Here is a 12198-nt window from a genome sequence, read left to right as displayed (position 1 = left end):
ATGACATTGAATATATATATATATATATATATATATATATATATATAAGGGGTAAGTGTTTTTTTTCTAAATGGTATATTATTTTCTTTAAGAGCTAATTACATATTAACCCTTGTAATTAGTTACATTTATCTCTGTTTCTTCTCGTATCATCGATTTTACTAACATAAATATCATAGGGTTTACCATTGAACATGTATGATTTTCATCAATAAAATTGATGGTGTGAGCAGAAACAAGATTAAATATTTCACTTTCATAAAATATAAGAATCGAAATATTAAATGTAACTAATTATACGAGATAGGTAATATGTAAATTGCTAAAATCTAGCATCAGAGTTTTTGTTTATTTAGTTCAAATATGTACTCTTGACACTAAACGCACTCAAGATTGCATGACTTGTTGTCAGAGAAATCTGAAGTGTTCAGAGGAGAACATCTTGTCGAAAATGAAGTATATATCAGCAGATAAATTGGAATCTCATGTCAATTATATACACAGGTCTCTCAAATTAATATTCCATCGCCATTATATATGCAGGTCTTTCGGAAGTTGCAAACTGTGGCAACAGGACTTGTGAACACGAAGTACACAGTCTTTGGCAACTGTAGGATGAACATGGCTGGATCTCAAAGTGTTCCGCTGGTGGACTTATCATGAACGCATCACACAGAAATGATACATCGAGCTCGAGAGAAAGGAAAAGTAAAGCATCATATGGTAAAAGCCTGAAACGAGACTTTTCTCCCATAACAAGGAGGAGAAAGAAACCTCGCAAGCACACACGGATCATCATCCCTCCATAAAGTGGCTACCTGTGTCAGATGTTGTTTGCGAGAGTAGAAAGAGAGCGAACATTGAGATCCAAAGTAAGTGGTTTCATCAGTCTCACTCGATCTTCCCTAACATGCATGCGACATCTTCTTTTCACTCTCGGTCTGCATGAAGAGAAGAGGGTGGAGCTGATAATTAATGTGCGGGAAGAAGAAGAGTTGCCTACTTTATTAAGAGGCGGAGCTTAAAAGGAGTGGGAGGAGAGGATAAGACTACATGTGGGTAGGGTTTCTCTATACAGCCCATCAGCTCAACGTGACAGCTAGATGTGATAGGGAAGAGAACAACCGACAAGTCGAGCATGGAATTATGCCGGTTTGGCCTTTTGCCATGTCTTCCTCCTCGCGTCCAATCTTCCTCTGCCCACACTGGTTCAAATAAACAAGGCATGCATGGAGCTGAGCTGAGCTGAGCTGAGCTGAACTTTTGTAGGCACCAGCATGCATTTACAGGTAAGGCAGCACATAGGAGAAGAATGATTGCTTGTACAGATTAGAAGGAGCTCATTCCAACAACACCTACTAATCATTGATCAGATGACTCGCTCATTTGAAATTTAAAGTTGACTCACTGTTTGATGAGTACCCTATGCGTCTTCTTTTTCTTTTCTGCTGCGTGCCTGCAGCTTGTTCCTGTTCTCTCTCCCTACCTCTCTTTCCATCCCTGTGCGAGGGAATGAGGAAGAGATGGTGGACCGGCGTTGGCTAAGATCACGGCTGGGATAAGAACCCTAGGAAGAGCATCATCGTATCAAGGCTGGCTTAGTGCTGCAGCTGATGAAACCCTAGCTAGAGTTTCTCTCCGTCGATCAGTCACACAAAACGATGGCTTGCATTGGTATCACGCGAAATGTTGTCATCAGAACAAATACGATAATCAACCGATGATGAGAGGGAAAAGCAAAAGATTAAGAAGCGGCAGAAGACGAAGAAGAAGACATGAATTCATGGAGAGTTGGGAGGACTAAGAATCGCTGGTGTTCAACGTGTCGTGCCGCTGGCTCCCCCCGAGTGCTTGCTGGGACTGTGACGGCGCGGCTTCGGAGGTGGTGGGCGGCGGCCGATACGCGTTGAGAGCTGCGAGGATCCCCATGTGACCCTCGCCGCCGCCGGTGCTGGAGCCCAACCCGAGCTGTTGGCCGGGCAGCAGGGCCATGGGAGTGGGGAAGTTCATGAAATGAAGCCCGCTGGAGAGGGATCCTCTGAACATGGTGGGGCTGGTGCTGCCGCCCAGCTGAGGGAACGTCCAAATTGACTCACCGCCGCTTCCACTGCGCCCGCCGCCGAGCATGCCTTGTGTGTTAGGGTTTGTCACCATCCACACCGTTCCCGGCATCCGGCCGCCGTGGCTCGCCTGGCTATACCCTGCCATCTGATGCTGCGCTTGCTGCTGTTGGTGGTGAATCTCCGACTCCCACCTGCGCTTCCTTATGCTCCCGATGTCGGCGTCCGATGAGCCCTCGAGCCCGATGCTACCGGAATTGAAGTTGAGAAGCATGGATGCCGAAGACGCTGACGATGGCCCCTCGGAGGAGAAACCGGGGCCGCCGCTGAAGTCCCACTCGTTGTGCAACCTGCTGAGGGGCTGGCCGGCGAGTGCAGTGGCCGCGGTGTTGAAGTAATTCGCCGCTCGGAGGTGGGAAGGAGCCGAGATGCTGGACCCGGAGCTGCGGAGGGAGATGTTGAGGGACGTGAAGTTGGCAGGGATGGTGCCGGTGCCGGTGGCCGCAATCACCGCCGGCTCGGCCTGCTGCAGGAGCCACTCGATGGTCTCGCCATCGGACTTGTGGCCGAGCTCGCGCGTCAGCTGGAACACGCGCGCGGCGCACAAGGCCGGCATTCGGATGCGGCGACCGCGGCCGTCGACCTTGGTGTGCCGGTCCTTCGTGGAACTCCGCTTAGGCGGCGGCTTTCTAGCAGGATTGGCGGCAGGATCATGGCTGCAGCCGCCGCCGCCGGAGGAGATAGCAAGCGAGGGGTAACCGGAGCTGGAGCACGAGTCCTCTTCCTTCTTCTCGAGCAGCTGGAGAGGGAAGTTTGGCCGTCGGGGGCCGCCTGCTTCGCCCTCCATGTCGGATCACACCATGCTACCGGCTTTATGGTCTGTGAGCGAGAGGTCCGATAAGGTGGTGGGGAAGCGACGGGGGGGGGGGGGGCGGGGAGCACCACAAACTCAGTACACCTCTGAATCGCTTCCAAGAACAAGCAATTATAAATGCTTTTATGGCTCAAAGAGTGGCAGATGAAGGATCCCAAGGGAGACTCAAGCTTCGACCTCCATTTTTCTAGATGTCCGTAGAGCACCCAAGATTCAAGCGTTGATGTGCATGGGGCTGAAGAGTTGGAGTGGGAGAGAGATCCCCGAAAGGAAGAGTTATGGATGGTCCTATTTTATGCAGTTTGGTAGGACACCCAACTCAGAATTTGGTGAAGTGCCGGAAGAGAGAGAGAGAAAGAGAGAGAGAGAGAGAGGGATCACAGTATTTAATTCCTCTCTCATGGAGTTTGAAGGACACCCAAGCACGGAGACATATGTGCAGCGAAATTTACCAAGGGGAGATCAAAACACTGCGACTTGTTGGTTCGAACGAGAAAGAGAGATGGACTAAATAGTCGACGGAGAGAGAGAGAGAGAGAGAGGGGATCCAAGTATTGAGGAAGTTGCAGAGCACCCAATTCAAACGTACGCCTGTGAAGATCGATGACAAGAAGGAAGACAGATACTGAGAAAGAGAGAGAGAGAGAGAGAGAGAGAGAGAGAGAGAGAGAGGATAAGGGAGAAGGAAAGCGTTAAGCAAACATAAAGGAGGAGTGATGGAAGGCATTAGAAAGCAGCAATACGTGAAGTGATTTAATTTTTCTTTATTATTTTTTAATCATTTAAAATCCCATCGCCTGCTTTCACTGTGGTTGGCTCAGGGTTCCACGTGTGCAAAGACAAGGGGGCGGGTGGGCCGTATGTGGGACCGGCACCTCTCGCCCAGTGAAAAACGAGGAGGACCGCAAAAGAAAGATAATTACGCATGGGGGGCCCACCCCCTCCTCATCCCCCTCTCCCGCAGTCATCATTCCCTCGCCTTTTCCCATCATCCTTTGCTTTTGCCTTTGCCTTTTGCCTTTGCCTTTGTTTCCTAACCATGGTTGGGATCCCGGGATGGGTCCTTCAAATCCCCTCCTCCTCTCTCTCTCTCGCTCTCTCTCTCTCTCTCTCTCTCTCTCTCAGTCTCTCTTAGGGTTAGGGCTGGTGGGCTGTGCTTTCTCAGGTAGGCTTCCCGGATGTGGTCAATAAAGAGTCATGCAACATTCCCCCCTCCCTCCCACAATCTTGAGAGAGATGAACTGCAGAGGCACTTGACTCTTTTTCGGCAAACCTTTTATGACGTAGCTTTGGTTTTGCTGGTACTCCATCCATGGCCGCCGAGGGGATCTGGGTGTGCTTGCATGCTTGCACACACCCAGTAGTAGGACCTGGGGTCTCTCGGAGGTGGGTGGAACAGTTTGGCGAGGTACACATAATAATTAAAGCATGAACATGTACCCATGTCCGCTGCTGCATCTTTCTTGTGCCAGATTTAGAGGAGACAAGTGCATGTTGTGGAGATAAATGGGCATCAAGAGGATGCCCGATTCAGATGTCCACCTACCAGCATTCCAGTGTTGGTGCATGGTCGGAAGCCGAAGCTACTGTTCATCGTCTGGCGAGATAGAGAGATGATGATGATGAGTCGGAAGCAAAAGTTTGCCTGATGAAACAAAACACAATAATAACAGTTGCACGAAAGAGAAGTGGCTCAGCTTGTTTCGGCCGTGTTGCTTGAGGGAGGATGTCCTCCGAGATCTGTCCTGGTGGAATCTGGATCAACAAGTGGTGTTGTCACAGTGAAAGACTGTGCACTTGTGCGCTCGCCACCTCCCCTTTCCATTTTCCTTTTTCTTTTCCTTGTTTAAAGAGCATATGTCTCTGGGAATTAAAGCTTTGAGTTTGATATCATTACAAAGGTCTTAAAAGGACAGGCGAAGAGAAAGGGAATGAGGGGGTCGATGAACAGCTTGTTTGCTTGCAGCTCGCTCTGATACCACAAAACCATGGGGAGAGAGAGAGAGAGAGAGAGAGAGAGACAGCGCGAGAGCGAGAGGGGACATGAAACCAGAATACAAGGGCGAGTGGGGATGGTAGGCAAGCAAAGAAAAGGGAACAAGGAAAGAGTAGTGTAGAGAGGAAATCAAACCGAGAAGATTCCTGCAACACAATCAGGGAATAATAAAGATTGCATTGGTCATTTAATATAATGACATGATATAGTGATGGAATTGTTAATGAAATGGTCTACCACAAAAGTGTTTGCAGACAACAACAGGATTGGATGAGGACAAAGAACAGTTGTAAAGAGCTTCTCCCCTTAAGAAATGATTTGACTACTCTAACAAGCAATCAATCATGCACCCCCATTGCTGGTCGAGTGAAGAAGAAGAAGAAGAAGAAGAAGAAGAAGAAGAAGATGCTCGTGGGGGATATAAATATGTATACGAGCATGAGATCATCAACCAAATGGTTCAAACTTACATATCATGCATGACAGGAAAAGAGGTGCGACTGATCTCATCATGTGGTGGCCTTAGGGAAGAAATGACTCACAGAGTTGTTGTTTGTGGATGAAAACCTTTGGCCACTGGATTGTTGGTGGATCAAATTGGCAAGGGTGGAGGTAGGAGGGACATCCATTGACATCATCTCCAGCTTTATCTTTATGTGGCAGAAAGGGTAAACCTTTGCAATATTTCCAACTTATATAACCAAAAGTGTGACTTTGGCTAGTAGCTGTTAGAGTTTATTTGATTTAATTCTGTGCATTCATCTCTCTCCCTCAAACCAAAAAAAAAAAAAAAAGTTCAAAATCAACAAATAAAGAATATATAATATTAACATAGTTTAGTAACTCTTTTGCCTATATACAAATTCTTTATCGTTGAGTTATTCATATTCATTTATATACTCTTTCACAAATTTTTTTAATAATTTATATTTTTTCTCTCGAGCTTATTTTTCTCCCTCGCTAAAGTTCAGAGATATATGAGTTTTCATTTTTCGTGAGAACTTTCTTATCTTCGTAAGAGACTGACTCCATAAATCTCAAAATACTTATCAATCTCGATACTATAAAATAAATTATAAAAATAAAAAAATTGATCCCTAAATATATACTGCACATAATTATCACCAAAACTTCAAGTGATACTTGTTCGATTTAATTCTTGTATCAAAATTAATCATGCATTATTATCTTATTAGACAAGTGGTTGTGTATAGCTCGATGATTTAAAAGAAAAAAATTACTTTTGACAATCATTTTATGAAACGCTTAAATAATAATAATGTGACTGAACGGTGTCAAACCATACAAAATTGGCAAGTATTCTTAGCTTTTTTCCGATGTTGGAAAAGATGATGGATGTTGATTATGTGTTGGACAAAATGCGTCAAAGAGCAAAATTTCTATCTCCTTTGGATAGAATACTCATCCTCGAGTAGGGTGTAGTGAGACAAAGAACGGGGCTGAGGCAAGAAGCATGGATAAAAAGGAGGAAGGGTTACCAAATCAGACAAGACATGCTCCAAGAACCGAGGATGGGTTGAAAGAGCGGAGGTGCCACCTGCTTTTGACGGCATCACGTTCCTCCCACCGGAGTTGAATGCGTGACATGGTCAGAACCCCACATTTGGACTGAGGTCCAATTCCTTCGGATCCAATCTCTCTCTCTCTCTCTCTCTCTCACATAGTTATAGAATTATGAGGATTGATCGATCGAATAAGTCGGATTGATCAAATCGGACACATGATAAATTTGACTCAAATATTGTCAAAGATTTGAATTTTCTTAAGGTCATTTAATTTTTTTAATTATAAAGATGAATCAAAAGAAAATCATATAATATCTTTTTTATCTTTCTTTTTATATTTTTATCTCTTCCTCTCTAAGTCGTTCATTTATAAGATTTGGATTGAATTGATTGGTCAAACCTAAACAATCGATTCTAATGATAAGAAAATAACTAAATCTATATTGATTCAATTCATTCGCTCTTATTAGAATAGTAACTTCAATTCTTTATTTGTGATCATATATTATTATTTATTTTTTGAAAATATTTAAGTATTTCAATATGACAATGAAAGAGGAAAAAATACACCTACTATACTAATTATTCTTATGTTTCATCTTTTTAACAAAATATATATTTTTTTCCTTAATTATTAAATCTATAGTTCAATGAATTGACCCATCTATTTTGGATATCATACTTTTAATTCGATTCTGATAATTGTGTTATCTCCTTCTACCTTAACATTGATGGGATAACTTCGGATTGTCAGATAATAATAATAATAATCGATACGAAAAAGAGAGATCTTTTTTACGTGGATATAATGACTAAGATAAATAATGGATCGTAATATTATGAAATGAATAATATATGTGAATAGATAGTGAGACACTTAAAATAAAAAAAATAAAAAAGTGTATATTAACTTTAGACACAACAATTGGGAGGTAATTATTGATTAGTGTAGTGGCAACACCTAATCAACCAAATTTATGACATTCTTACTTTGTTTTGTTTACTAGCCTCAATAATTCAAACATATCTAATATAGGATGCGTTGATTGAGTCATCCCTTATTAGCCAAATCCATCGATTTATTTGATGTGCTCAATTATCTAACATACCAAGTTGATTTATTTATGTATGTATTATTAAAAAAAATAAAATTACAAATCTATCCTATCAAAGTTTTTATTTATGTATATATTATTTTAAAAAAAATAGAATTTACATATTGTTAGTGTAGAATTAATCATCAACACCAAATTGTTAGTGTTATTGTATCTAAAAATTAAATTTTCTTAAGTTGATTGTTCCTTCTCATATCATTTCCTCAATGATAGACACCTTTCTAGTCCAAAAATAAAATTTTGTAAATCTATGTTAATATTTGGGAGATGTTGGATAAGATTAGTGGTCCCATCCATAACTTAAGTGGTGGGAACTATAAGGGTTAATTAAAAAAAATGATTTAGGAAGAAGACATATTCAATAATTGGTTTATGAAATTGATTATGATTGTTATTATTTTCTAGTATGTTAATCTAGACATCATTCTATATGATTTTTAAGATTTTTAATATTTCTTCTTTTGCTTAATTTTTCTTTCAAATTTTTGATTTTTATATGATATTAATATACTCTAATTAATATAAAGAGAGTGACATTGTGGTAACTTGGGATATATGAAAAGAGATGGTAAAATCCTAAAAAGGGAATACTCAAAAGAACTTAATGAGGAAAAGAAAGAAAAAAAGATATAACTGCAATTGCATTTGATGATGATATTATTATTACATATTATGACAAAGTAGTTAATCTCATATGCTAGGATTCTACTTGGATTATTGATTTAGTTACTTAATTTAATGGTATCTCATAGTGTGAATCTTTTATAGATGGTAATTGTGATCATGTCAGAATGAAAAATGATGCAATGACAAAAATTATGAACATGGAAAAGATTTATATGGAAACCAATATGATATGTAAAATTATATCAAAAAAATATGAGACATGTTCCTAAAACGCACTTTACTTAATTTCAACAGGTATATTTTGATGATGAAGGTTATGTCAATATCTTTGGAATAGAAGATGAAATATCACAAAGGGTGATCTTGTGCTAGCTAAAAGAAGGAAAGACAACAACCTCTATATGACACAAGTGAAATAAATTCTAGAATAGGTTAATGTAGTTGATGACTATTTTGAATCATGACATAAAACACTTGCACTTATTGTTTAGTTGATAAGTAATATAGAATTACATTTCATATATTATTTTTATAGAAATTAAATATTTTGGATTTAATTCATATTGATGATTGTATTATGAAATCAAATATTTCATATATTTCATTTGATTATTCCAGAAAGGTTTAGATTTTTGCTTTGAAACATAATGATTAAGTGTTTAATGTACTTAAGTATTTTTATGCCTATGTTGAAAGAGAAACATGAAAGAAACTTAAACGCATCATAGTTGATAGTGTTAGAGATTGTAGAGGGTCACTTGAAATATATTGCAGCAAACATAATATCAAATTTGAAAAGATAGTTCTTAAGACACAACAGTATCATTGAGTTACATTCTCTCATCCTTTTGTGGTGAAGCAGTAAGAATTGTTATGGATTTGATCAAGCTTTCTCCTTATGTTAGAAAGAGTGCGAATAGGAAAAGATGCTTCTTATAAGTATTTAAGAGTATCTGAATATGGGACATTTGTTTATGTTCCAAAAGATGATAGATCAAAGTTTAATGTAAATAATGTCTTTTTGTATTGTGCATACGAAGAACTTGGTTATAGATTATGAGAATTTAAAAATAAGAAAGCCATTAAAATTAGAGATGTGATATTTCTTGAAAATCAAACTATTATAGATTTAAAAAAATTTTAGAAACTAAAGTCATTCAATAAACATTCTATGAATTTGAGTTTGAGTCCTATGCTTTCTCCCATAGTAGTTATCGATGATGATAAAGATGAATAAGAAGATCATAGTGATATATCCTCGAACGATGATTTTGATAAATATATTGAGCATTCATAGAACCACAAATTAAACATCGATTGAGAAGATATACCATAAAGCATCGACCGTTTCAAAGATATTCTCTTCGTAAATATGTGTTATTTACTTATGAGAGTAAGAGTTAGAACATTACTAAGAATAGGTTATGTTACATGAGCGAATAAATAAATAGTTGATTGTCATATAAGAAGAATTGAAATCATTATATGAGAATCATATATTTGACTTTGTAAAATTATATAATATTAAAAGTGCATTAAAGAACAAATGGGTGCTTAGATTGAAGAAGGAAAAAAAAAACTCATAGCTAGAAGGATTTGGTCAGAAAAAATATATTGATTTTGAGATTGAATAGCTTGATTAAAAATTATTTTTCTTTATGATAACTTGGAGGAAAAAAATATATAAAACAGCATGAAGAGTTCAAAGCTTAAGATAAGACAAATTTAATATGGTCTTAAGTAAATATCGAGATATTGGTATAAAAAGTTTGATTCTTTTATGATAAACCATGAGATGATAAAACTACTTTTGTATCTATATAAGATATTTTTTAATAATAATCTTATTATTCTTTTACTTTGATGACATGTTAATTGTTGATCATGATATCCAAAAAAAATATAGATTTAAAAGAAGAGTTGAGTAAAGCTGTTGCTATAAAATTGGTTTGAGATTTAAACATATTTTTGGTATGATAATTATTTGTGATAAGAAGAATGATAAACTTTGATTATATCTCATGAGAGATAGATATATCAAAATTTTTTTTGATAGATTAAACATAAATAAGTTAAAACCTGTTAACTATCCATTTACATGTCATCTCATTTTGAAATAGTATCCTACCAGTAATAAAGATAAAAAAGATAATGGACAGAGCATCTTATATGTAGTTGCCTTACATCATTTCTATGCTCATTGGTCATATGCTTAGGTGACACTATTATTTCGCTATTTGAGCTCATAGTTTAACTATTACTAACTCTTCATATCCTCATCAATCATTTGACTTTTCATGTTTTCCATCAATTATTATTTAGATAACGGTCAACGAAGAATAATTACAATGACACATCCGTAAATCTATGAACACCAAACCTCAATCAATCTAGCAAAGCTAAAAACAAATATCACTTGTTTTTGGAGTGTACATATATATTGTAAAAAGGAATTTAAACCGAGGCAAAGGTTAGAAAAGCGTGGAGTACTTTGTGATTGGAGACAATGATGTGATTCAATGTACTATCACATGAGATACCGAATATGCCACAAATAATAGAATTTTTGGTTTCCCCATAGAAGTGACATCTGAGTTGGCATTGTTCGAGAAAGGGCAGACCTGTGAATGATTCCGTTATTGGCTTCTTCCACACGAGATTGCCTATATATATATATATATTACATTCCACCTGTTGATTTTGTTGACCTGGTCTTCGTCTTTGACTCGGCTTCTATGCTTTTTGACTTTTTTGTTTGACTCTCGATGTGGAACAAGTCACGAGCCAATGCTAGAGATGTGATCAAATACCCAAACCAGAACAAGATCCAGGGTTTTCAACCAGACAGCTGGAGAGGGAGGTTACCACCGGTCGTGTTGACGTGGAAAGCCTGGATCCTGACTGACTCAAGACAGCTATCAATCAGCAACTGCCGGTCGCTGCCTCGTTGGCGTGGTGGTGGCCTCGCTGTCTCCACACCATCAGACAACAGGAATCCTCGTCTGGCCCCCACCTCCTCCGATCTGACGTCATCCATTTCTCCCTCTCTTTAAGTGGGCCACCCCGGCGGGCCCCTACCATTCCCCTTGGTCGCCATTTTAGCTGCCCGCCAAGCGCAGAGGCGGGCGTTCAAAGATGAACGCCTCCCCTCACCCTTGTTTGGCACCTGCAGCTGCAGATGTCAATGAAACAGCTTAAGAAACCTGAGGGAGACCTCACGTTGCATGCATGGTTTGGTGATTCATCTCCCGTCCTGGAGATCAAGGTCTGCATGCCATTACCCTACTCGAGAACTGGTGTAGGATTGCCATGGAAAACTTGATTTCTCTCAGGTGAGTAGATCTGAACTCAACTTGAAGTTCCTGTGCCAAGCTGAGAGCAGGCATGTGCTGCGCTGCTCTCATCCGCCACTGGGGCCAAAAGCTAGATTGCAGTAATGGCATGCGAGGTGGCAGTACATGAAAGAGCTCATGTTTCCAGAGGAGTCCCCGCCCCTCCCCTCCCGCTCCTTCAACATGAAACATACGCTGCTGCGGTGACACTTGCAGTCTTGTGGCCCCTCTCAGTTCATCCCCAAATGGGGCTAAGGCTGAAACAGGCCACATGACCACCTGAAAACTATGATGATCCTGAGCCACCACAAACATTTCTCTATCCAACAAAGGTGTCAGTCTCTCAGGTGTACTGCCTACGAGTTCATCTTTCTGATCATGGCCCATCTTTGAGCCTGTAGGTATCTCTGCAGGTTCTCCATCGGCAAACATCAAAGCTAAAACATTTCTTCAGCAGATAACATCAGCATGCATTTGGTAGAAGATATTCATGTGCGAGGAGAGACTTGAAGAAAAAACTAAGAGAACGGATGATATATATTTGAGTCTCTTAAGCGTTTGATTGACTCAATACATATAAACCTTAATTAGTTTGACTCATACTCATCGTTAATAGATTTCCAACGGTTATAAACCACTTGTTTTCAGCATTAGATATGTCAGCAGCT

The 12198-nt window shown here is 39.5% G+C and overlaps 1 protein-coding gene across 1 annotated transcript; it reads right to left on the bottom strand.

Annotated features, from left to right (window-relative positions):
* Positions 1–1647: 1647 nt before the first annotated feature.
* LOC103986800 (transcription factor TCP15) lies at positions 1648–3579 on the bottom strand. The gene has a single exon (XM_009404898.3). The coding sequence runs from the start codon at positions 2905–2907 to the stop codon at positions 1801–1803; it is 1107 nt and encodes a 368-aa protein (XP_009403173.2). The 5' UTR covers positions 2908–3579; the 3' UTR covers positions 1648–1800.
* Between the last annotated feature and the right edge of the window lie 8619 nt (positions 3580–12198).

The sequence above is a fragment of the Musa acuminata genome, chromosome BXJ1-6 (assembly GCF_036884655.1).
Source record: "Musa acuminata AAA Group cultivar baxijiao chromosome BXJ1-6, Cavendish_Baxijiao_AAA, whole genome shotgun sequence".
Taxonomy (NCBI): domain Eukaryota; kingdom Viridiplantae; phylum Streptophyta; class Magnoliopsida; order Zingiberales; family Musaceae; genus Musa; species Musa acuminata.
Note: the sequence above shows the minus strand (reverse complement) of the source record. Positions and strands in the feature narration are given on the sequence as shown.